Source organism: Schistocerca gregaria, chromosome 4, assembly GCF_023897955.1.
Source record: "Schistocerca gregaria isolate iqSchGreg1 chromosome 4, iqSchGreg1.2, whole genome shotgun sequence".
Classification (NCBI taxonomy): domain Eukaryota; kingdom Metazoa; phylum Arthropoda; class Insecta; order Orthoptera; family Acrididae; genus Schistocerca; species Schistocerca gregaria.
This window is the reverse complement of record NC_064923.1, coordinates 467854803-467882802: the sequence shown is the minus strand read 5'-3', so window position 1 is coordinate 467882802 and position 28000 is coordinate 467854803. Positions and strand designations below refer to the sequence as shown.

At 42.2% G+C, this 28000-nt stretch overlaps 1 protein-coding gene across 2 annotated transcripts in view; it reads left to right on the top strand.

Annotated features, from left to right (window-relative positions):
* The window catches only part of LOC126365852 (syntaxin-6), a 175461-nt gene that overhangs the window by 130194 nt on the left and 17267 nt on the right, over positions 1-28000 (top strand). The window contains exon 1 of one of the 2 annotated variants that reach the window (XM_050008514.1): positions 17646-17791. The exons of the other annotated variant lie outside the window; for it this stretch is intronic. Within the exon in view, the coding sequence (XP_049864471.1) occupies positions 17782-17791 (10 nt within the window). The 5' untranslated portion in view covers positions 17646-17781. Of the gene's footprint in view, positions 1-17645; positions 17792-28000 lie in introns of those variants that run through there. 2 annotated transcript variants of the gene reach the window in all.

Sequence of the window (28000 nt, the reverse complement as noted above, 5' to 3'; positions counted from 1 at the left end):
TCTTCTTGGTGTAACAATTTTAATAGCCAGTAGTGTATACGTCTACGCTACCGTGCCTAACATGCACCACGCGATCTAACGCTTCCCCTGCGTAAATACCAGCTGTGGAAACATCGATGAGTTTTACCGCTTTCTCACACATAACCAGTTAACATGTAGGACACATTCTCAGGTTACCTAACACAGTAAAGTAGCATTTCGACATAATGAACGGAACTCGGCCTTCATTTCTATCAGCCGAAGGTTCACGGCATACTTCGTTGTTTACATTGACTACCTCTACGTGCTATTGGTATGCAATGCTCAAAATTATATTAGTGTTTGGAGTACGGCGGATTGGTTACGTCATTCTGGTTCCAGAGCAAGTATCGCAGTCACACATGTTTGCCGTTGGTCTACAGAAACCGTTAAAGTGTGTGTCAACAGGCGATTTAAATCTTATCTCTAACAGCTGCAGAGTTACAAAAGTACATATTTATGCTAACCTACGGCAGTATACGTAGAGACACGCCGCATGAAATGTTCTTTCATTGCTCTCAGTGGAAAAGAGATTTTTTCACATTTTTGTTTTTGTTTACTGCAGCAAAACGGTTAAACATAGACGTCTTCTGCAGGTTATTGGCGGTAACGATTAGCGTGTGGCTCTTCCTGGACGATTACTTCTGTCATAAACTTTAGTGTTCCTCACGTTTTATTTCAGCGCTGTTGAGCATAAACCTGCGGTAATGTTGTGATACCCTACACGACTTTAATAGTTGGTTATTTCTAAAAAAAAAAAAAAAAAGAAGCAAAGCGTCTGATATTATGACGCCCATGTCCTACTAGGGCATGGAGAAATTTGTCCGTCTGCACAAAGATGACGCCGATATCAGTGAAATTTTGTTTTTATTATGTTGGTACATGTTATGCCATATGTACATATAAGTTTCAACATTGTGTGCGTAATGATTGTTTGTTTATATGACTTGTTGGCGCGTGTGGGTCTTCCTTTCAAAAGAGTAAAATAGAATGCATGCTGTAATAAAATTCCTTACTTGATCCAACAAAACTATAAATAATAATTATTTTTGGCACATTAGTAGAAACTCGTTTAACCATAGGCATACATACACTTCAACCAATATGCGTATTGTAATTGCACGAAAATACAGCTGAATGTTATTAAAAGATGACCTGAATTTCAATTAAAAATAAATATTATAGGCGATATACTTTTTAGGCATAACAGGCTCTTTACATAAGTCGGCAGAGGGCAGCCCTTGTTGACCAGAGGCAGCTGTTTATTTGTAGTATCATATCTACATATTTCCTCTGCAAACCACCGTGAGGTGAGTGGCAGAGGGTACGTCCCATTGTTCCAGTTATTAGGGTTTCTTCCTGTTCCATTCACTCGTGGAGCGTGGGAAGAATATTGTTTGCCTGCCTCTGTGCGTGCAGTAATTATTCTGATTCGTATCCCCAGGATTCCTTTGCGAGCGATCCGTAAGGGATTGTAGTATATCCCTAGAATAATCATTTGAAGCCGGTTCTTGAAACTTTGTTAATAGACTTTTTCGGGATAGATTTCTTCTGTCTCCAAGAGTCTGCCATTTCAGTTACCCAAGTAACTCTGTGACACTTCCCATGGAGTAAACAAAACAGTGACCATTCGTGCTGCTCTTCTCTGTATTTGTTCAATACCCCTTGTTAGTCCTATCTGGTACGGATCCCACACACTTGTACAATTTTCTAGGATGGATCGCACGAGTGATTGGTAAGCAATCTCTTTCGCAGATTGATTTTTCCCCAATATTCTGCCAATAAACTGAAGTCTACCACCTACTTTACCCACGACTGCACCTATGTGATCATTCCATTTCATATCCCTACAATGTGTTACGCCCAGGTACTTCTATGAGTCCGCTGATATTACAGTCACAATATTCTACGTCTTTTGTTTTGTAATTTTACATTTCTGAACATTTAGAGCAAGTTTCCAAACTCTGCACCAATGTTGAATTCTTATCAAGATCTGACTATTTATGCAGCTTCTCTCAGATAGTATTTCATTATAGATAGCTGAAGCATCTGCAGAAAGCCTGATTTTACTATTAATATTGACTGCAAGGTCATTAATATACAAGATGGCCAGCAAGGGTCCCAACACACTTCCCTGGGGCACACCCGAAGTTACTTCTACACCTGACTATGATTCTCCATTCAAAATAACATGCTGTGTCCTCCCTACTAAAAAGTCCTCAGTCCAGTCCAGTCATAAATTTCACTTGATACCCCATTTGATCGTACTTCCGTCAATAAGCGTAGGTGCGGTACTGAGTCAAATGCTTTTTGGAAATCAAAAAATGCTGCATCTACCTGGTTGCCTTGGTCCAAAGCTTTCAGTGTGTTATGTGAGAAAAGTGCGAGTTGGGTTTCAGATGGTAGATGTTTTAGAAAACCGTGCTGGTTGGCACTGAGGTCATTCCATTCAAGATACTTCCTTATGCTGTAGCTCAGAATATGTTCTTAAATTCTACAGCAAATCGATCTTAAGGATACTGGACGGTAGTTTTGCGTATAACTTGTACTACTCTTCTTGTAGACGGGTGTGACGTGTGCCATTTTCTAAGAACTGGGCACGGTTTTTTGGTCGAGGGTTCTACGTTAGGCTATAGTGAGAAAAGGGGCTGCTAACTCAGCCACAAATTCAGTACAGAATCGGACAGGGATTCCATCAGGGCCTCGAGCTTTTTTCAGTTTTAACGATTTCAGCTGTTTCGCAACATCACTAACACTGATATTTATTTATTTCATTCATCTTCTTTTTTTTCTGATGATCAGCTTCTTGCATTAAAATAAATGCCGTATGACGACGCACATATTACGACTGCTAATAACGGAATGTGAGGAGCACCGGCAAGTTATCAGAGCCAGCTACGATGCCACATGGCCGAATCTCTCGGCCCCAAGTCCTTCGTTTAGTGTAGATGAAAATCCGAACGCCAATGCAATGCATACCAACGTTCGTCCGAATCCAGTGTCTGTCGTGCGTTGGCCTGGAGTGGCCTAGTATGGACGTGCCTTAACAAATGTTATCTAGGCCACTTTCGAGAATTGTAAGATTTTATTAAATTATTTTTATTTTATAGGTTATAAAACAGTTACCAGCCATTAACTTGATGATTTTACTTGAATAAATTTTTCTTGGGATTACTAGTTCCGAACATTTTGTTTATCATATGGCTGCATTGTATTTACAGGACGAGCTGTTAATCAGATGTTTAATGCTTTGAATACCATGGTACCCTACAGTGAAAATATTACAAAGAGATAAATATTCTAAAATGAAATGAAAATAGAGGATAAATTCATGTCGGATATTACGTGATAAACATACAGCATGCGTACTTAAAAGTGAATGCGTCCTAGTCGTTTCGAAGGCTTGCAGGAAAAGAATACAAATCTTTAAAGCAACTAAGGTGTATGCGCTGGAAACATGACATTCAAAACATTGAATAACGTTTTAATAGTTCATCCTGTAGCCATTTGATGATAACAATATGTTCGAAACAGTTAATCACAAGAAACAATAAAGTGTATTAAAGAAAAATGTCAGCTTAGTGGATGGTGGCTGTATTTAGAACATATCTTACAACACAGCCACAGAATCCTCATATTGTCATCTATAGACTAATAATTTTTATTTGACAGTTTGTTGGATTCGCGCAAGCAAAATTTCGGTACTAAATATGTGATATAGCTGTAATGCTATAGAATGTCAACAGAATTACGTAATTCATAATAGAAATAAAACAAATAAAATAACAATTTTATGCTCGGATACTGATTGCCTCATTCTGGAACTAGAACACAACTTCATATATGGAAAAGCTGCGCAGTTGGACCGGCGAAGTGGCCGAGCGGTTCTAGGCGCTACAGCCTGGAACTGCGCGACGGCTACGGTCGCACGTTCGAATCTTGCCTCGGGCATGGATGTGTGTGATGTCCTTGGGTTAGTTAGGCTTAAATAGTTCTAAGTCCTAGGGGACTGATGACCTCAGAAGTTAAGTCCCATAGTGCTCAGAACCATTTATTTTGCGCAGTTGGGCTTCATAGCGGTAGAAACGAACAGGGTAGACAAAAACATGAAAACACCGCAAAAAATGCGTGCTTTAACACAAATGCCGCTGGTAGTCGACGCTCAGAGCATTCGGACGTGGGCAAATTGTTGGTGCTCTTGTGGAGGGCGCTTGGGTGGTGAGGGTAGCCGATGAGTTTAGCGTTTCAAGAGGTACCATGTCGAAGTTTATACCACATACAGGGGAAGTGGAAAATACTCATACGAGACGTCTCAACCCGGACGAAATTGTGTGTTGACTGATCGTGGCAGAGGTTGTTGAAGATGATTGTGACGAAAAATAGGCGACGGCAGGTGCAACCATGTCAGCACCAAAACGAGAAGGGAGCTGCGTAAGCGGGGAATTGAAGAGAGAGTTGGAAATCCAAAACCACTCATGTGTGGTCCAAATACCGGTATCAGGACAACGTGGAGCCAAAGCCATAAAACCTGGTCCGTGGAGCAATTGAAGATTGTCATGTTGTCGGATGAGTCTTGCTAGCAATGGGCATAACGCCCTAGTCCAAGCGACAGTTCTCTGCCTGACGTTTCGTCTTCCACTGCTGGAAACTTCATTAGAGGCCTTAACGACTCTGAAAGCTGTTGCAGACTCAAAAGAAGCTCAGCAATAGGAACTGTTTACATGCATCCACGCAACGGTCGATTCGTGACGTCACCACACTGCTGCCTAAGATCGCGGAGTCGCACCTACTTAAGCTGTAGAGGGCCTGACTGTTTTATTTAGCACTAGGGCCCTCAACGTGTCCGCTTTGTCTCCCTCCTTTTCTCTTGAGATTGTTTTTGTGATTTTGAATTTCTGTGGCCTCTCTGTACATCCTAGCGTATTAATTATTAGATCTTGCTAAAACCACCATGTCAGAGAAACGAATTTGGTGCTTTCCCGGTCTTAATGCGTGGACTACTACTGCTGATTTATCCCTCTTGTCCAGGCGACAGTTGCTGTTGTGTTCCTTGTGGCGGGTGTTAATGGTTGTACACTTGCCCGCAAGTGCAAGGGATTTTATATACTCGTTTTGTCGCAACCGGCGGACGTATGTCATTTTCTTCCTTCAAATATTCGCGCACCTTTCTTGTTGGTTTATGCGTCGTATCAATTCTGCGTTTTCTGAGTACTTTCCCGGTGCGATCTGTGATACTCTTTACAAATGGAAGGAATACTTTCCCTTCGGCTCATTCATTATCATTCTTTCCGAGAGTAGCCATTTGTTCTGAAGGCCGCTCTTAAATGATCGAGCACGCCTTCCAAGCCTACATCGGACAAGTCCTGTTTCTCACTGTTCCCAACTTTGGCGGTAGATCACTAGTACGTCCGGAGTGTGAAACATGGAACGGCTTCGGTGATGATTGGTGCAACCATTAGCTGTATCGTGGTATTCCATGGTTACCATGGTTACTCTGCAAGGCTGTATTACTACCAAGGTTTACGTGACGGTTGTGGCTGATCAAGTCGATCCCATAATACACGGTATTCTCCTAGGGTGGTGCTGTGCTCCAAGAAGACAGGGCCCCTGTCCACACAGCAGGCATCACATTTCCTTTGACCACAACCGTCACCAGGTCTCAGTATTATTGAACCTTTGTGGTCTACTTTAGAAAGAAGGGTGCGCAATCGCCATCCACCCTCCGTCAACGTTACCCGAACTTGCCACTATTTTGCAGGACGAATGGTAGAAGATTCCCTTGAAAACCATACAAGACCTGTATACAGGGTGGTTCCTTGATAGTGACCGGGCCAAATATCTCATGAAATAAGCACCAAACGAATAAACGACAAAGAACGAAACTCGTCTAGCTTGAAGGGGGAAACCAGATGGGGCTATGGTTGGCCCGCAAGATGGCGGTGCCATAGGTCAAACGGATATCAACTGCTTTTTTTTAAAAATAGGAACCCCCATTTTTTACTACATATTCATAGAGTACGTAAAGAAATATGAATGTTTTAGTTGGACCACTTTTTTCGCTTTGTGATAGATGGCACTGTAATTGTCACATACGTATAAGTACGTGGTATCACGTAACATTCCTCCAGTGCGGACGGTATTTGCTTCGCGATACATTACCCGTGTTAAAACGGACCGTTTACCAATTGCGGAAAACGTTGATACCGTGTTGATGTATGGCTATTGTGATCAAAATGCCTAACGGGCGTGTGTTATGTATGCTGCTCGGTATCCTGGACGACATCATCCAAGTGGCCGGACCGTTCGCCGGATAGTTACGTTATTTAAGGAAACAGCAAGTGTTGAGCCACATGCGTAACGTAAACCACGACCTGCAACAAATGATGATGCCCAAGTAGGTGTTTTAGCTGCTGTCGCGGCTAATCCTCACATCAGTAGCAGACAAATTGCGCGAGAATCGGGAATCTCAAAAACGTCGGTGTTGAGAATGCTACATCAACATCGATTGCACCCGTACCATATTTCTATGCACAAGGAGTTGCATGGCGACGACTTTGAACATCGTGTACAGTTCTGCGGCTGGGCACAAGAGAAATTACGGGACGAAGATAGATTTTTTGCACGCGTTCTATTTAGCGATGAAGCGTCATTCACTAACAGCGGTAACGTAAACCGGCATAATATGCACTATTGAGCAACGGAAAATCCGCGATGGCTGCGACAAGTGGAACATCAGCGACCTTGGCGGGTTAATGTATGGTGCGGCATTATGGGAGGAAGAATAATTGGCCCCCATCTTATCAATGGCAATCTAAATGGTGCACTGTATGCTGATTTCCTACGTAATGTTCTACCGATGTTACTACAAGATGTTTCACTGCATGACAGAATGGCGATGTACTTCCGACATGATGGATGTCCGGCACATAGCTCGCGTGTGGTTGAAGCGGTATTGAATAGCATATTTCATGGCAGGTGGATTGGTCGTCGAAGAACCATACCGTGGCCCGCACGTTCACCGGATCTGACGTCCCCGGATTTCTTTCTGTGGGGAAAGTTGAAGGGTATTTGTTATGCATGCGTTCTCAGAAATGGTAAGTTCACACAGGTACATATATCACATTGGAAAATCCGAAATAAAATGTTCTAACGTACCTACGTTCTGTTCAAATGGTTCAAATGGCTCTGAGCACTATGGGACTCAACTGCTGTGGTCATTAGTCCCCTAGAACTTGGAACTACTTTAACCTAACTAACCTAAGGACATCACACACATCCATGCCCGAGGCAGGATTCGAACCTGCGACCGTAGCAGTCGCACGGTTCCGGACTGCGCGCCTAGAACCGCGAGACCACCGCGGCCGGCAACGTTCTGTATTTTAATTTAAAAAACCTACCTGTTACCAAATGTTCGTCTAAAACTGTGAGCCATATGTTTGTGACTATTACTGCGCCATTTATCACAAAGCGAAAAAAGTGGTCCAACTAAAACATTGATATTTCTTTACGTACTACACGAATATGTAATAAAAATGGGGTTCTATTTTGATATCCGTTTGACCTACGGCAGCGCCATCTAACGGGCCAACCATAGAGCCATCTGGCTTCCCCCTTCAAGATAGACAAGTTTCGTTCTTTGTAGTTTTTTCGTTTGACGCTTATTTCGTGAGATAATTGGCGGTCACGCTGTATATTTATCCATTGCGAGACTACTGAAATGTGTTTCCAATGCCAACGGTTTTCCTATTTTCCATATTTTTGACCCTCCATTGTACGTACGAAAGTTTGTATGAATGCTAAAGATGGAGGGGGATTCGAGATTTTCCAAATATGACAACGACGGCAAGAGTGTCACAATCTTTCACATCAATCGGGACAGCAACGTCGGGCCTTCTGAGCGCGTGTCAAACATTTTGCCGTCGAGAAAGAACTGTTAGCTTAGGATAACAGCGGTTGGCACTTGGCGGTGAAGAGGACGACAGCACTTTCCTTTGATGTTTGGTGTGTTCTAGAAAGTGCACACATAAGCGTGCAGTGAAAGTTTTGTTACCGAAGCTCGCTGTTAACCAGCGTCCATAGGAAACCGGTCTGTCATCACGTAATCGGTTCTCCATGTCGGCGTCCCGTCTACAACAACCGGAAACACCGTCAGTGGCCGCATTCAGAAACTTCAAAAAATTTTATCCTATTTTGTTGTGTCTCTGTGGAGCCTATTATTTAATTCTGTATAATGCTTTTTGCTGTCAAACAAAGTCTTTTAGTTACAGAAACGCCAGCGTCAATGGAAATATGTGTTAATGTGGATGAGTAGGAAGAACAAACCTACATTACTGGCCATTAAAATTGCTATACCAAGAAGAAATGCAGCTGATAAACGGGTATTCATTAGACAAATTTATTATACTAGAATTGACATGTGATTACATTTTCACGTAATTTGAGTGCATAGATCCGGACAAATAAGTTCCCAGAACTGCCACCTCTGGCCATAACAACGGCACTGAGTCTAACAGAGCTTAAATAGCGTGTACAGGTACAGCTGCCCATGCAGCTTCAATGCAATACCACAGTTCATCAAGAGTAGTGACTAGCGTATTGTGACAAGCCCATTGCTCGGCCACCATTGACCAGACGCTTTGAATTGGTGAGAGATCTGGAAAATGTGCTGGCCAGTGCAACAGTCGAACTGTTTCTGTATCCAGACCCGTACAGGACATGCAACATGCGGTCGTGCATTATCCTGCTGAAATGTAGTGTTGCGCAGGGATCGAATGAATAGTAGAGCCACGGGTCGTAACACATCTGAAATGTAATGCCCAGTGTTCAAAGTGCCGTCAGTGCGAACAAGAGGTTACCGAGACGTGTAACCAATGGCACCGCATACCATCACGCCGGCTGATCGCCAGTATGGCGATGACGAGTACACGCTTCCAATGTGCGTTCACCGCGATGTCGCCAAACACGGATGCAACCATCATGATGCTGTAAACAGAACCTGGATTCATCCGAAAAAATGACGTTTTGCCAGTCGTGCACCCAGGTTCGTCGTTGAGTACACCATCGCAGGCGCTCCTGTCTGTGATGCAGTATCAAGGGTAACCGCAGCCATGGTCTCAGAGCTGATAGTCCATGCTGCTGCAAACGCCGTCGAACTGTTGGTGCAGATGGTTATTGTCTTGCAAATGTCCCCATCTGTTGACTCAGGGATCGAGACGTGGCTGCACGATCCGTTACAGCCATGCGGATAAGATGCCTGTCATCTCGACTGCTAGTCATACGTGGCCATTGGGATCCAGCACGGCGTTCCGTATTACCCTCCTGAACCCACCGATTCCACATTCTGCTAACAGTCATTGGATCTCGACCAACGCGAGCAGCAATGTCGCGATACCATAAACCGCAATCGCGATAGTCTACAATTCGACCTTTATCAAAGTCGGAAACGTGATGGTACGCATTTCTCCTCCTTACACGAGGCATCACAACAACGTTTCACCAGGTAACGCCGGTCAACTGCTGTTCGTATATGAGAAATCGGTTGGAAACTTTCCTCATATCAGCACGTTGTAGGTGTCGCTACCGGAGCCAGCCTTGGGTGAATGCTCTGAAAAGCTACTCTTTTGCATACCACAGCATCTTCTTCCTGTCGGTTAAATTTCGCGTCTGTAGCACGTCATCTTCGTGGCGTAGCAATTGTAATGGCCAGTAGTGTATAATGTTCGGATAAAGTATTACTAGTGTCCTGTTTGACTTGGCCAAGTCGTTTAAATATTTGGGCATAATGTGGCAAAGTGATATGGAATGGAACAAGCATGTGGGGATTGTGGTGGGAAAGACGAATGGTCGACTTGGGATTATTGGGAGAATTTTCGGAAAGAGTGGTTCACCTGTAAAGGAGACCACGTATAGGACGTTAGTGCGATCTATTCTCGAGTCAGCCGGCCTGAGTGGTCGTGCGGTTCTAGGCGCTACAGTCTAGAACCGATCGACCGCTAAGGTCGCAGGTTCGAATCCTGCCTCGGACATGGATGTGTGTGATGTCCTTAGGTTAGTTAGGTTTAATTAGTTCTAAGCTCTAGGCGACTGATGACCTCAGAAGTTAAGTCGCATAGTGCTCAGAGCCATTTGAACCATTTTATTCCTGAGTCCTGCGCGAGTGTGTGGGATCCGTAACACGTCGAGTTACAAGAAGACTTCGAAGCAATTCAGAGGCGGGCTGCTAGATTTATTACTAGTAGGTTCAAACAACACGTGTTACGGAGATGGTTCGGGAATTCAAATGGGCGACGTTGATATTGAGAAACACTGCTGAGAAAATTTAGAGAACCGGTATTTGAAGCGGACTGCCAAACACTTCTACTGCCGCCAACATACACTGCACGTAAGGAGTACGAAGATAAGACACGAGAAATTAGGGCTCATACGGAGGCTTATAGACGGTCGTTTCCCCGTCGCTCTATTTGAGAGTGGGACGGGAAAAGAAATGACTAGTTGTGGTATACGGTACCCTGCGCCACGCAACGTATGGAAGCTTGCCGAGTATGACAGTAGCTGTAGAATGAATGCCCTTCCGAAACCGGCATTTGCGATGTCTCATGAATATGGCGAGAAATGAAAACACGCTGCATACAGTCTGCACTAAGGTCGCGAGACGTATCACTGAATCATTAAAAAAAAAAGTTAGAACCAACAATGTGTCGTGTATTTGGAATTGCATGAAAGACGCAGTTTGTTCAAAGTTCTGAATTTTCCGTGTACACGCTGTTCTCACAGTACAGAAATCACTTTCTCTTAGATAAAAAAGTATCTAACAAATAATGTAACATTTTTAAGGAGTCCGTAATTGTTCCATGTGACACATACAGAAAATAAAACCTTAAAGCGGCACGAATATGTTCTTACAATATAAATTGCTCATCTCAAAAAGAACGGCATGAGCTATTCTGTACAAAACTGCGCGTTGCATCACGAGAAACATTTGAATTGTCATCTATTCAAGGTCTTAGAGAGGAGTTTCGGCAACGCGAAGAACCAAAATATCAGTGTAATAGTACGAAACACGTGTTTCAGTGTCGTGACTTATTGCTGTTTTTCCCTACGATGTCTGAGCAACACATTTTTCTACGGACCTGATTCTGTTGCACAGAATCAGTCTTCAAAGTGCACGTATGGGTTCCAATAAAGTTGTCAAAGCAAAGTCATCTTTTCCTATTCGACATCACTTCTGCACTCAAGCAGTTCTTCATCAAACGTCACACTAATAACATTTTCAGTGTATGGTATTGGTATGTCAGTGTCATACTCTGTCTTTTGCCAAGCATAATTATTGTAACATAGGCTTGCCAGATGCACATCGTCACAACTCTTCTTCAGAGCGAACAGAGTTCACATTCTAATCGGGCGATTTCAACTGACGTTATCAAGGGTTTATACGAATATTTGTTTCAAAAAATGCTGTCGTCGTTCCTTTCCGCCTTAGTGGTACAAGTTAGCCAGTGCTCAGTCTTTTAGATGGCAGGAATCTCTGTAGGCTGGTGCTGAGATATTACGCTAGGTACTCCGCTGCGAATCTCTGTAGGCTGGTGCTGAGATATTACGCTGGGTACTCCGCTGCGAATCTCTGTAGGCTGGTGCTGAGATATTACGCTGGGTACTCCGCTGCGAATCTCCGAGCAGAACAGAGGTGCGTGTGCAGCAACAGAATTGTAAACTGCTGGTAACAATGTAACGGCAAGTGTTCAGCTCGCATGTCTTCTCCATCAGATTTTCGCCATTGTTTGGAAACGCATTGCACCTGTTCACAACTTGTTCTGCAGCCGTACCAACTCGAGACTGACTCTTCAAAAACACTTGGCTGTGGGGATTTCAGGCAACAGTAGTCTTTAAAGTTTTTCAGTCAATGCTCAAATAAAAATAATGGATGTTTCGACTAAATAGTTTTCATCAATAGTACAATCAACGAGAAGGAAACAGTAAAGGAGACATATAACGATATTTCATTACTAAGCTTACTACATGAAATTTAAAAGTGATACCATAACGCTTTTTATTCCACGTTTACCGACTCCTTTTGTGAACTGCCGTTCTTCTGTTACATGTTTTTAACCATTGTTGTGTTTGATTAGTTTTTAGATTTGAATTTGTTTTTACATCCGTTATATTTCGTAATTATTTAATATTATGTACATGGAATGGAATCCGAAATTAACGTCTATTGGTTTCCAGCCATCTCCAGTATGTAATATTGTAATATATGAGAGCTATCTGGAAAGTAAGGGATGCTTGGAAAACAAATTTAACAAGACGGAAAAACCAAATTTGCTGATACACATTTTAAAGGTACTCTATAAGCTATTTATACATCATCGCCATTCAAATTGAGACACTTAGCATACCGTGGCACAAGTGCTTCAATAGTGTTGTTGTGGAAATCTGCCGTCTGCGTTTGCAGCCATTGGTTTATACCAGCATGCGGTTCAGCATCAGTATCAAAACGCTGTGAAGCGAGTCGTTTCTTCCATTGGTAGGGAAAGGTGGTAGTCGCTCGGCGCAAATCCGGGTAGTATGGTGAGCGATCAAAAGCCTCCCATACAAAACTCCGTAGGAGATCTCGTGAAGGATTAGCCGTGTTTGGACATGCGTTGTGAAGAAAAAAAAACTGTGTAAAAGTTTTCCCCGACGCTTGTTTTGTATCGCCCGCCTTAACTTAGACAGAGTTTGACAATATCTGTCTGAGTTAATTATTGTGCCTCGTTCAAGGAAACCAACGAGAATCACTCCTTAAGAGTCCCAAAACACAGTAGCCATGATTTTTCATGCTGACAGTGCATGCAAATACTTCCTTGGCTTCTTAGGAGAATTTGTGTGTCCCCATTCTATCAACTGTCCATTTATTTCACAGTTCAAATGCTTCGCCGAAGTCTCGTCCCCAGTTCGGATACGATCGATAACTTGGTTACCATTTTTCTCGTAATCTTCGAGGAAGGTCATTGCTGCTGCCATTCTCTTGTTTTTTGTTGTCCTGCATTAGGATTGTGGGAACCTAGCCACCACAAAATTTGTGGTAACCAAAACACTCCGCCACAGTTTCATGCATCAAACTCCGTGAAATTTGGGGAAAATGTCGCATAAGTTCCATAATCGTGAAACGATTTTTGTCCTTGATTTTCATGACCAGTTGGTCAGTCACAAGGCTAGGCCTACCGCTGCGGTCCTCATTGTGAACATTAGTACGGAGATGTTTAAAATTAATGCACCATTGCCTCCCTCGGCTTTCGCTTATTATTCCTTTTCCTATAAATCACAAGGTCGCGATAATTTTCAATTGTTTTCAGTTTCTTCGCAACAAAAACCTAATCAGACGTACTGCACAAGTGGCGGGATTTTCTATTGCAACGCCCATTTGAACACGTCACAGAAAGCAAAGTAGCAGAGACGCTCTCCACACACTATCACCGCTGGTTGCTTACTGAGCGGAGGAACGTTATTGCACTAAGATGGCGTCTGTAGCACCGCCTACCGCCGCGGTAGACCAAAACGTGTGTTCTGGATAGCCCTTGTGTAATCCTCGATCAACAACGCTCTGCAGCCCAACGTTAAGGAGATCGCGTAGCAAATTTCGAAGAGGAACTTCGCTGGATTGTCCTCAGTATCCTGACGACATGGTAGCTTAAAAACGCTATGTCGTCCTGCCAGCGTAGAAGTAACGTTTATGGCAAGCAATTGATGTCAATTAGATTTACCAAGTACCTCGATGATTTCTTCACCTGTTTCGTCTTTGAAATTACGTTAGCTGTTTATTCGCTATTGAAGGGGACTTCCAGACATGTGAGGACGCTGTAAAATACTTATAAGTCACTTTTTAATCGTTTTCAAATAATTGACAGCCATGGAAAATCGTAAAGGACCCTTGTACGTTAACTTATTAACACAAAATGAAATGAGGGTAGTGCAGGTGTAAGAATGTGAGTAAATTTCTACCAGCAGCGTAGTGGACGCATTATCGTAACCAATATAGACAAAAGGCCAACACCCACAGCAACAGTATAAGTTTATATGCCAACTAGCTCCGCAGACAAATACAAGATAGTAGAAATGTGTGAAAAACAAAATAAATTGTTCATGTAGTTAAGTGAGACGAAAATTTATGATGGGCGACTGGAATTAACGCAGAGCATAATTTAATCATCATCAATACTAGCTATACAAACAACGAAAGAAGGATGTTTGCATTTAAGAGACTTGGAGGCACAGGAAAGGTTCAAAAGAGTACACAGTGTTAAAACAGAGATTCCGAAACCAAATTTTAAACTGTAAAACATTTGCACATATGGATGTGAACTCTAGCCATAATTTATTAGTTATGAGCTGAAGCTTAAAAATTAAGAAATTGCAGAGGGATAGTATTAAGTAAATGGGAACTACATAAGTTAAAAGAAAGACACAGTGAGAGTTTAAAGACAGTATTAGGCAACTATTGATTGAAAAAGTGGCAAGGAAAGCAATAGAAGACGAAAGTGTAGACGTGATAGGTCAAATAGTGAACGCAGCAGAGAATCAAATACGGAAAAAGACAAAGCGTAATAAAAATCGTGGGCAGCCATGACTAAGAGATACAGACTCTAACTGACGAAAGAGGAAATGAGAAAAATGCAGCGAGTGAAGTAGGCAAAAGATAACATCGAAGTCTAAAAGACGAGATTGATAGTAAGTACAAAATATGCTAAACAGGAATGGCTAGACGAGAGTTGCAAGCATATAGTTGTAAAAACGTGCACAGCTAGGAGAAAGATACGTGCCACACAAATGTTAATATTACCGAGCTGTCAGTTTAATAAGTCGTGGTTACAAAATAATGACACAGATTGTTTACGGAAGAATGGAAAAAGCCGACCTTACTGAAGATTAATAAGTCTCCGGAGAAGTTTTGGGGGCATGAGGCAGTACTGACCCTATAGCTTAGTTTAGAAGCTAGACCGAGGAAAGGCAAACCTACATTTATAGTATTTGTAGATTTGGAGGAAGCTTTTGACTATGATAATTGGACTACACCCTTTGAAATTTTTAAGGCCACAAAGGTAAAATATAGGGAGTGAAATGTTATTTAGAACTTGTACAGAAACAAAAAGCGTCGAAGGGCGTGGGGAAGCAGTGTTGCGAAGGGAATGAGAGAGCGTTGTAACATATCCTCAATGATATTCAGTCTGTATACTGAGCAGTCAGTAAAGGAAACCAAGAAGAAATTTGGAGACGAAATCAAAGTTGAAAGAGAAGAAATAAAAACTTTGAGATTTGGGGATGGTAACTTTACTGTAATTTTTTTAGAGGCAGCAAAGGATTTGGAAGAACCCGAAGCGGCATGGAATGTGGTCCGATAATTAGGAAATAAGACACTTACAGTAATAGCAGAGCAACTGATGATGGCTGTAGTACAGAGAATATAAAATGCAGACAGCCAGTAGCACGCAAATCATTTGTGAAAAAGAGGAATTTGTTAACATATTAAGTGTTAAGAAATCTTTTATAAATGTATTTGTCTGAAGTGTAGCATGGTATGGAAAGGAAACTTGGTGACAAGCAGTTCAGAAAGAAGAGAATAGAAACTAATGAAATGTGGTGCTACAGAAGAATGTAGGTGATTGGATGGGTAGGTCAATAACAACTCAGAATGTACTAAATGGAATCTAGGAGAAAGGAGGTTCATGGCAGAACTTGACAAAAATGGGATCGAATGATGGAACACATCCTGAGACATAAAGAAATCGTCAGTTTGGTAATGGAGGAAAGTGTTTTACACCCGTTATATGCTCTCTGAGCAGAGAAAATATTACCAGAATTCTTTCTTATATCAAGTCTGAAGTTGGACCGAGTCATTAACGAGCCTTGATTTCAGATCGCATAAAATGCTCGTCACAGTGAGAGAGAAGTCTAATTTTAAATTGTTCATTACAGATGTCTTATGACATATTATCTCTCACCCTGTAAATTAATAACCTGAACGCGAGACAAAACTGAATGATCATGACATTTAAAATTATATGTGCGCCAATTTCTGTTTGCACTAGCAAGTCGGATTTGGTCAATAGTAGACAAGCAGTTTGTATGTAATGTTAGTAAGTAACAACTATCTTAATGTAATGCCCACAGTGACGGACTAACAGATCGTGACCAAGCCCCTTAATTATAATTACAAAAACTCACCGGTTGTTCCACGAAATGAGCTACTGAAATGTAATATTGCGATTAAAATAAATGACGAAAATGTAAGTAAATTCCTTTTTACCTTAACTTGTTAATCAATAAGTAGTTTTGCATGGGCCGTATGTCCGTACAGATACAATCCAGAAAAACAGCATGAGAACAGATAACACGAAATGAGTGTAAAAACGAGTGACACAAAAATGAAAAATATATTCCTTTCTTACTGTTGGATATAATAGTTAAATCAGCGTTACTGTATGTTCAAATGGTCTGCGAGTCCTGTTCTCGTGATAACAGTATTATTTCCCCTTTAACGAAACATCGCTGTTCTTTCTAGGCTGGATAACTTAAAGACAGAAACATGTAATTGAGTCCTAAGGCTTTCAGCTGTGAGAGATAAAAATTGTAGAGGCAGAACAAGGGATCAATATAGTAAACAGGTTCAAATGGAGGTAGGCTGGAGTAGTTACTCAGAAATGAAGGCTTGCAAAGGAACAGTAGCGTGGAGATCTGCATCAGACCAGTCTTCAGACTGAATACCAAAACAAGTACTTAATTTTAAATAACATGTACAAAGCAAACTGTAATAGTATCCTCAGCCACGTCTGACTGTAGGAGAACTTACGATGACCAACACCAGTCAGCTCTCTAGCACGACGCTCGTAGAAATGTTGACTCCTAGTGTGCTTTTGCGCTGCGTCGACTGTGGAGCGCTTATGGTACCACTTCTAAATTCTATGCAGTGTACTTACGTATTTATTTAATTTGTTAATGTAACGTCGTTATATATATGCTTTACTGTTGCATATTTTTCGAGGGACTATTGATAACGATTAGGTAGTAGAAACTGATACAGCGTGAGGAATAACTAAAATAAATTTGTCACTTAAAAATTATGTACTTACTGATGGTCTATACCAGTAACAACGCAAATATAAACGACTGTGGTCTTCTTTAATAGGATGAAACCGCCTTCATAAACGTAACGTCAACTTATTTCTTTTGAGACAACCATCGTACTCACTCTTTGCTTAGGCTGTATGAAAGTACCGATTAATAATCTACATAATTCACGGCTCCCTTTGGTCAAAGCAACTGATATAAAGAGATACAGAAGCGTCTCGCTGTTGTTAGTCACAGCTGCTGAGGAAGCGGCGAAGCTTGTCTGTGGGCTGCTGAGAATAGCCGTAGCGTCCGTATTTTGGTAACTACCGGAAGAGCAGCAGGAAGACGTCTGTGTGACGCCCCTTCCTGCAGCTCAAGCCGAAAATTAGCAAAGACGGCCGGCGTTTAGATTTCTCCTTTGGCTACAAGGGGACGGCAGTCTAGCTTCGGAAGTCTCGCTTCGGAATTCGAATTAAATGTGCAAAGAGGAAGGGTCTGAAATACAGCAGAGAACACAGCACTTATTACATTCTCTTGCGCAGGTCGACTGTGCCCCCGTCCTAGCTGCCCGCATCCACACATCCCCTCTCCAGCAGAGGAAGAAATAAATCAATAGAAGAGACTGTGTGAAATGGAAGGAGCAAACGGCTTACCGAAGAAGATGGAGCGTGTAAAAAGATGGAACTGAGTCAGTGTGCTGCAGTTATTACCATGTGTTTGATGTGTATATCAGCTGAAATGTGAAGTGTCCTGTGATAAATTATATCAGTGCAATAAAAACAAAATATCGTTAAAAGTAAGGGATAATTATATATATTGCAATAGGCACAAAGTATTGGAAATAACGAGAAAATCAGGGAGTAAGTGCGATAGGATTAACAAAGCAATTTTTTTCAGTTTTTAAAAAGGAAATCTAGACAAATCTAAAAAGAAACAGCGTTCACAGATGGCAAATGACGAACTGTTTTAAAAAATAAATATAAGATGCAGATACATAATATATGTCTAGCATCATGTACGGAACATAACTATCAGGAAAGATCATGAAACAATATTATAATAACAGGAAACAAGAGAGAAGTACAGATAAAGAATTGAAGCTGTGGCGTGAATAATTCACTTACTGATTAAAGTGGGAGATGTACAGAAAGCTAACGCATCTCGCGAGATAATCATATACATATTAAAGCTACAAATATCTTATTTTACCTGCCCCGTGAGTCTTAAATTCTATTCTCAATAATTCTGAGTTGTTAAAGATTGCCAGGCTCATTTGACTCTGTGATTCTAGTTCTACGGTTTTTTTTTTTTTCCAAATCAGTCCGTGTCTGACAAGTTGGTGTATTTCTACGGCATGCTTAAATTGTATTTTTTTTATCGTTGGATCATTGCACATAAAGAATAATTCTTGATTGTACCATTAGTGAAGTAAGTAGCAAGCAAAAAAAAAACTTAGAATCCTGATGCATCAAGTAATACTTTACACCCCTTTTATTTCTGCAGAAATTGCAATTTTTTGTGTAAATGAGTTGCTCAAACTTAAGTTGTGTGAATTGCTAAAACAGTGTTGACTCAGTGCAATCCGTGTCTTGAGGCAACGTAACTGACATCGCGAAAGAACTCTGACTTTATACATCCACTATTTAAGAATGAGCACTTTCCGAGTTCCCACAAACTTCACACACATTTCAAACATTTACGAAACTTTTTTCTCCGCTTTCGCCGCTCCCCCGCCCCCCCCCCCCCTCTCTCTCTCTCTCTCTCTCTCTCTCTCTCTCTCTCTCACACACACACACACACACACACACACACACACACACACACAAATGATGCAAGGGGGAAAAAGTTCACCGCTTACTATATTTTCGCTGTTAGTGCAGTAAAGCGTTTCAATTTATTACTTCTTTACTACCGGCTCTATTCGCAACACAGTTCGCAGTGTCCACAATTGTACCATTGAATGTAACAGCAAAATTATGTCATTCTGCGACGCATAGTTCAGGAGATATGAGATCATAAACATTTAGATACGTGAAAAACTTGCTTTTGCTTAAAATGTAGCGGAAATTATCCAACCTGTACTCACCCAGTGTTTCATAATGAGAGCACTTGGCGAGACCTAACAAATTCAACATAATTTCAAACCTTTTCCAAACTTTCTTCTCGCTTACATGCCAAATATTAAACACACTAACGTTTAAAGCTGTTTTGTAAACTGGAGAGTTCGCTTCGTTTAAGAATCTGGTGTTTACTGGTAACTGGCTAATAGAGAGGTTTAGCGGAATGGCGATAAATCACTTCTGGAAGTGTATGAAAATACTGTGCTCAACATACTCTCTTTACTCCATATGCCAGGCGTTCAAGATATCGAAACGATGTTTTCTGAAAGTAATGCTACGCCGAGAAGTTCGTAATTTTGTTGCATTTTTATACTCTTTAACTGTAGTATGGACAGAGGCATTGATGCAAATATATTTTTGAATGGATGTATATAGTTTTTGTCAGGGCTCGGAGTAGAAAAATACCGCGATATCACATTCTTCGGTGCTGTCGCAGAAATTTTCGCGATGGTATTGGAGAAACGTCTTGCCAGGACGTGAGACAAGAACTGGTTGGTCGGAAACGTACACCGTTCATGATTAGTTGTGCCCTGGAATCACGGAGAGCTTGGTTATGTTGCTAGACAATCTCGCTCCACGCTGTTGGTATGCGGCACATTTTTCGTCTATTGAAAATACAACTGCACGAATATATGAAGCTTAGTGACCCGCTATGCGTACGTCTGATTGAGCTCAATCGAGTTTCTGTTGGACAACAGTGAAACTACTTCGGTGAGAGAATTTTTCCTTTCTAAAAATGGATATATGATGTCTTTCTGTGCATCTTTGTAGAAAGACAAAGTTAGTCAGTACAGTACTTTACTTCTTAGGGTTCCGTATCCCGTGAGGTAAAAACGGTACACTTGTAGGATCATTTCGTTCGTCCATCTGCCTGCCTGGCGGCCTGTTCGTTCGTCCGTCCATTCATCCATCAGTTCAGGTCCCTTTTACCCCAGGAACGGGTCGATGTATAAAGTTGAAATTTATGCCAAACTCAAAGGTTTACGGCCCCCTGGCGGCGTAAATAATTCAAGCTTTTAAGTCATTACAATCAAACATACAACCGTATATGTACATATTTTAAATTCGTAAACTCACTCATCAAACCCTACCGATGAACTATGTACGGACATACCTGTCGGGCCGCATACTCTAGCGTTTACCGTTAATTGTTAGTAAGAGAGAGCTAGTAGTTCTGTCCCCGTTGTTACGGAATGTTTCGAGAGCACGCCAAGCAAAGGCTGACAGTGGCAAACGACGCTTGAATGTGTGTTCCTGGAAACAGAGGTGGCGGCATCGAGTCTTGAGCGGAATACGTATTTTTTGGTCGTCCATTTAACCTACCCTTCAGCTCTCAACGATGTGAGCAGCCGCCAGTACCAAACGTTATTCATGTTCTACATTAAACGGTACATCCCCTTTCCACTGTCGGAAAACTAGGGTTTGTTAGGCACACGCAAGTCGACGAAGTGGCGTCCAATAGAAAGGTTTGCACCAGGCCATTGTGCCATCCAAATTGTCAGAATTTTTTGTTCTTCACCTTTTCTTTGCCTTCTAAGCCTCACATTCAATGCCTCAACTCTTGATGCTGATCTCTTGTTGTCCTGTGGTTAATTGTTAGTAAGAGAGAGCTAGTAGTTCTGTCCCTGTTGTTACGGAATGTTTCGAGAGCACGTGCTGCAAGTTATTAGCCGCGTTGCGCCGCCAAGCACAGGCTGACAGTGGCAAACGACGCTTGAATGTGCTAGTCCGTATGGGAGTCTGCATTGTCTTACAGAGCTGCAGCAGGTTTGTCTGTATTCTGCTGTAGCTTATTCTCTCGCAGAGATCCATACACGAGATTCTGCGCGGTATACGGTCTCTGTCCCCTCAGCGACGCTCCGCGTCGCTGTATACCACCAGACGGTGCCTCATTGCAACAGGGAGCAGCATCCGTGACGTATATGTACATACATATTATAAAATTGCATGTACATATGTATGTTCCACATCTCCTCCTAAACCACTGGACCGATTTCAACCAAACTTGGTACACACATCCCTTAGCGTCAGGCAAAATCGCTGTGGGAGTAAGAACCCCCTGCCTATCATGGGATGTGATGTCATAAACAACGTGACGCGAAAGAACTGCCGCGCCATATGTGACAAAAAAATTTATTACTTCTGTGCTACTAATTCTATTCGCAATATATTTCGCGAACAGTATATCTACATATGCCGCTAGACGCGCCTACAAAGTTATAAAATGGTACCATACATAGTTCAGTAGATATGACGTCATAAACACTGACATGCGTGGAAAACTGTTGCATTCTGCATGATGTTTCAGTTTAATTAATTAGTGCTGCACAATTTCATTGTGTTTAGAGAGCGGAATCATAGAGCCATCAAAAGTTGATGTAACGTGCATTTCTTCAGGCACCCGGTCTCGGTAAAGCAACCGTCTGCATGTCACGGATTACCTTTATATCAGGATGAGGAACATTTCTTGGCTTCAGATACATAATCGTCATCAGTTCCAGAATCTAAATGAAATAGTAACAAAAGCAGTATGCATAAAGACATTAAAAGAAAGATCCTTTATCATTTAGCTACACTATAGCAGGTCAGCAACTGGAAACAGTTAATTCCATAAATCATCTGGGAGTAGGCGTTAGGAGTGATTTAAAATGGAATGACCATATAAAATTAATCGTCACTAAAGCAGATGCCAGACTGAGATTCATTGGAAGAATCCTAAGGAAATGCAGTCCGAAAACAATGGAAGTAGGTTACAGTACACTTGTTCGCCCATTGCTTGAATACTGCTCACGGGTGTAGGATCCGTACCAGACAGGGTTGATAGAAATAGAGAAGATTCAACGGAGAGCAGCGCGCTTCGTTACAGGATCATTTAGTAATCGCGAAAGCTTTAGGGAGATGATAGATAAACTCCAGTGGAAGACTCTGCAAGAGAGACGCTCAGTAGCTCGGTACGGGCTTTTGTTGAAGTTTTGAGAACATAACTTCACCGAGGAGTCAAGCAGTATATTGCCCCCTCCTACGTATATCTCGCGAAGAGACCATGAGGATAAAATCAGAGAGATTAGAGCCCGCACAGAGGCATACCGACAATCCTTCTTTCCACGAACAATACGAGACTGGAATAGAAGGGTGAACCGATAGAGGTACTCAAGGTACCCTCCGCTACACACTGTCAGGTGGCTTGCGGATTGTGGATGTAGTTTAAAATATGTGGTATGCGATCACTGATAACCCAGAATATTACAACCATCTTCTTTACGCAGTGCTGGTTCACACTTGGAAAGCAGTACAGTAGCTATTGTGCGTGACATGGATCTGACAAGCCCTTGGCAGGATTCTGAAGGTATGTGTCTACACACAGGTCACACAATTCCCGTAAATTACGGGCCAGTAGTTTGTGGGCGCAGAGCTGGCGCCCGTTAGCGTCCCATACACGTTCGTTGGGTTCACATTAGGCGAATTTTGTGGCCAAGACATCATGCTCATAAGACTAGTATAGGACGATTCTTGTGACTTGGACTGTTATCCTGAAGGAAAATGATATCACATGAACGGATGCAGGTGGTCCGCAGTAATGTTTACGTAGTCCACAGATGTCATGGTGCCTCAAAAATGGCTCTGAGCACTATGCGACTTAACTTCTGAGGCCATCAGTCGCCTATAACTTAGAACTAATTAAACTTAACTAACCTAAGGACATCACACACATCCATGCCCGAGGCAGGGTTCGAACCTGCGACCGCAGCTGTCGCTCGGCTCCAGGCTGTAGCGCCTAGAACCGCATGGCCACTCCGGCCGGCATGGTGCCCCCACCTACCTCCACAGGTCCCATGGAAGTCCAGGTCAACGTTCCCCAAAGCATAATACTAGCACCACCAACCTTCGTCCGTGGCGCTGTGCATGCTTCGAGCAGCCATTCCGCTGGATGATGGGTATCTGCACACGACCATCGATATGGATCAGGCGTTATATTTCCATTGATCCAGGGTCCAGTCTCCATGATCATGTGCCCACTGCAATCGTAACTGACGATATCGTTGGGTCAACATGGAACACGTAGGGCCATGGTCCGCCACTGGCGGACCGCGGAAGGTCAGAAACTGGAGCGCCAAAAAATTTTTGCAAGCATAAATTATTCAAATTAAGTTCGTAGCGTTCCTGCTTTGCATGTTGATATTCCGGTTGCTATTGGTTTACGTATCGATTGTCATTTTTTATTTGTAGCTCATTGTTGCTATTTGAGTTTGCGTATTATCAATTTGTCATTGGAGATAATAATTGGAACTGTGGGCACTAGAAAATGGAATGCCAAGTGAACAAATAGGAACATTTCCGACATATTCTTCTCCTTGTGTTCAGTAGAGGGTTGACGGCAGCAGAGGGAGCCAGAAACATTTCCGCCGTGTGAGGGATAATGACAGTGGACAGAGTATGACAAGAAAAAGTGTTTTTTCGTTTTAAGGGGACCGTTTTGACATTAGTGACTCTCCACGTTCAGGAAGACCGAGGTTTAATGAAGATCGTTTAAACACATTAATCCACAATGATCCACGTCAGTGTACTCGAGAATTCACAAATCTGATCATTCTACCATCGTGCGACATTTGCATGCAATGGGGAAGGTTCAAAAATCTAGTGTATGGGTACCGCATACTCTAAGCAAATTCACAGAAACCAGGTTGTCCTTTGTGCGTCTGTGCTTGCTCGTCATCAGGTGGCTCGTGAACAAAACCGATCATTCTTATCCTTTGTAGATACTTGTAACGAGAAACATTGTCTTTATGTTAACAGGTAAAGAAAGGAATGCTTGAGCCCAAACCAAATAGAAATTCTCCGTACAAAGACCTGCACACATCCGCAAAAAAAGAAGAGCAGCGACGGTGTGGTGTACTATGAATTGCTTCTTCAAGGTGTAACCATCACTACTAACGTTTACTGTCAACAACTGAACCATCATGCAGACGCAGTCCAAGGACAATGACCAGGAAGACTGCGTGAAGTAATGCTACTCCACAATAACGCCCACATCCACTCTCTTAGACTGAAAAGCAAACGCTATTCAGGAGTTGGGTCGGGAAGTCATTTTCTTGCCCACCTTACCTGATTTTGTGCCCTCAGATTTTCACTTTTTCCGCTCTCTCTCGCACAATCTTCAATGAACTTCCTTTACGAATGCAAATGCGCTCCGAACATTGCTCGATCACTTCTTCGCTTTAAAATCGCGTAATATCTACAGTCGCTGAATAGAAAAGTTACCCCAGCGGTGGCAGAGTGTTGTAAATAGTGAAGGAGAATTAATAACCAATGTAACCGCCAGAATGTTGAATGCAGGCATCCAGACGTGTATGCGTTGTGGTGTACAGGTGCCGGATGGCAATTTGTTCCATGCCTACTCCACTTGGTCGGTCAAGACAGGAACGGTTAACGCTGTCTTTGGATGACATTAGAGTGGTCGACCGATGATGTCCCATATGTTTTGGACTGGAGACAGATCTGTTGACCGAGCAGGCCAATGCAACATGTCGACACTCTGTAGAGCATGTGGAGCTAGAACAACGCTGTGTGGGCGAGTGTTATCCTGTTGGTTCAAATGGTTCAGAGCGCTATGGAACTTAACATCTGAGGTCATCAGTTCCCCAGAACTTAGAACTGGTTAAACCTAACTAACTTAAGAACAACACACATATCCATTCCCGAGGCAGTATTCGAACCTGTGACCGTAGCGCTCGTGCGGTTCCAGACTGAAGCGCCTAGAACCGCTGGGCCACAACGGCCGGCTATACTATTGGAAAACACCTCTTGGAATGCTGTTGTTGAATGGCAGGACAACAGATCGAAACACCGGACTTACGTACATTTTTGCAGTCAGGGTGCGTGGGATAGTCACGAAAGTGCTCCTGCTGTCGTACGAAGTCGCACCCCAGACCGTATCACCAGATGTAGGCCCAGTGTGTCTAACGCGCAGACAGGTTGGTTGCTGGCCCTCAATTTGCCTCCTCCTAACCAACACACGGCCGTCACTGGCACCGAGACAGAACCAGCTTTGATCAGAAAACACAACAGAACTCCACAACAGAGACAATGAAGATCCTCCTGCAGCGTTTTCGATGGAAAGTGTTTGATCACCCTCAATAAAGCCCGTAATCGGCTTCCCCTGAGTTTCATCTCTAGTCACACGAACCGCTGGCTATGGAGCCAACATTTTAACACGGACAACCGAGGTGTAGACCAGCATAGAGAATTGTCGGAAAGCGCAGGCGACTGACTTCTATAACAGGGTACTGAAAAAAAAAAATAGTCCGTACAACAAACACTACTACAGACGTCTAAGTCGGGGCGACGACTATGTAGAAAAGCAGCTGTAAGGTGTAGCTGACTATTGCAAATAATTTTTTTTTTTCGATTTTCACAGTGGTGTCCATTTTGCGACCTATCGGAGCTTATTCCGAATAGCCCTCGTAGCTCGGAAACGGCGCAACGTATAGATTTTGTTCTTAACAGTTATTTCTCACCACAAGCTCCACTGCGAGACCCCTACAAGCTTTTCAGAATCTTTCTGCTCACCGTGTGTACTTTGCTCACTGCGTCACTTACACACAACGCCAGCAGGCGGCAGTCAATCTCGCTTCGGGCAGTGGTCATAATATTTTGGCTCATCAGTATACGTATATTATGTATTATAATGTCTTCACGCATATTATTTTTTAAACTCTTTCATGTCGATGCTACAACTGGTAACAATTAGGTATTCAGCGACAAGGAACCTTCCCTTAACCTAAGGCAACATCAGTCCCTGACTTGAAGATGGTCGCTTGACCGAATTTGGTTGTCTGTGAATAAATGCGTCTTACAGCATTTTTCGATGGTCCCATGATATTGGTCTGTAAGTATGGGGAATACTCGCGACCTCCTGACAGAGAACGGCGGTTCAACCCCCCCGCCCCCCCCCCCCCCCTCCCATGTGGCAATCTACATTTAGGTTTCCGTGGTTTCGCCTAATTACTTAAGGCAAATTCCGGGCGGATATTTTAAAACCGACGTGGCGTATTCCGTAACCTCAATATTACCATGTGATCTCGTCGGCTTTTAGACCCAATCTTCCTTTATAAAGTTCAGGAACTCAATCTGTAGAAACGGGATCATTATAGGATCACTTTGTCGTCTGTCTCTCGATTTGTCAGTCCGTCAGGTTGTTAAGTATCAAGTTGAAATTTATGTCGCGTACTGAGGTCCTACAGTCCCTTTGCGGCGTAAAAAAATTGAAGCTTCAAAGTCAGTGCAATCAAAAGATACGGCCATTTAGGTCGCATATTTTGATACTAGGAAATTCACTCATCAAAAGCTATAGGGCATTCCCGCTGACGTAGAATCATGAAATTTGGCAAGAAGCAAGGCTACATGGTACAAGTAAAGGAACAATCATAAAACTGTTACACGGAAAACACGCATATGTTGACCACAAAGTAGAAAGTGCAAGTGATATTTGCGATGTGACAAAGTGGGAGAAATAACGCCAGAAATCAGCCAGCTGGAGCATCTAACCTAACGAATACATCTCCAGAACAAGACATATAGAGTTAACGGCGTTGGAAATCTCCACTGAAGATGCTTCCCAAATAAAAGAAATGAAAGGTGTAGGGCAATAAACAGTCTTCAATTAGTTGCATGGACGGAACATATCTCCACGAATTTATAGTAACTAAGGGAAAGTCGGAAAACAGAAAAAGACGATAAAATTGTTAATTTATAAATATATCACACGAAAAAATTCTTTCGTCATTTATCTGACGTCCAACTTGAAATTAAAACACTCTCGAAAGTCTTCAAAGCCCTGAGACCGACATATTACCAGCATCAATGTCGATAACAGGCAAAAAGCGCCGAAAGTCTAGATTCTCAGAATCGATTAACTTTCTGTATTCATTGAATTGTTTCGAAAATCAGCCTTATGCAAACACAATTTGTTTATTTTTGTATTTACCCAGACATGTTTTGATACCTGTGTGTCATATTCTGTGGGTCAAATTTTTATTTCTTTTAAAGTACACTATCACATTTATAACAGTTTAACTGTAGCAGGCCTAAGAATTACAATATGTGACATTTGCTTTGTTTTGTTTAGTTTAGACGCTCACCTTGAAATTTCATCGGTAGATGAACTGCATTATCATACATCGGCTTTCGCGCTCTGTTTCTTCGTTTTCTTGACAGCATGTCACCTGTAAGCAAGCCATGAAGAAAATTAATGCATATTTATCAAGAACTGTTTCGTGGTTAGAGGTTATGTGCTTTCCTGTACTTCAATACTTTTTTTCCGTTCTGTTGCGTGTCGAGACACCAACCAGACACGCAACAGGACGAAAAAAAGTACAGAAACGCACATAACATCTACCCACGAAACAGTTCTTGATAAATACGCATTAATTTTCTTCATGACTAATTGCTGTTAACATGCTGCCAAAAAAAAAAAAAAAAACACGGCGAAAAAGAACACAAAATGGGTGTATAATTAATGCAGTTCATCTAGTGATGTAATTTTAAGGTAAGCGTCTAAACAAAACAAAGCGAATGGCACAAATTGTAATTCTTAGATCTACAACAGTTAAATTATTATAAATATGATATTACACTTTACAGAAATAAAAATTTGACCCACAGAAGACGACACACAGGTATCGAAACATATCTGAGTAAATACAAAAATAAACAAATTGTGTTTGCGTAAGCTTGATTTTCAAAACAACCCAATCTTAAATCGCAAACTTTTTTATGTC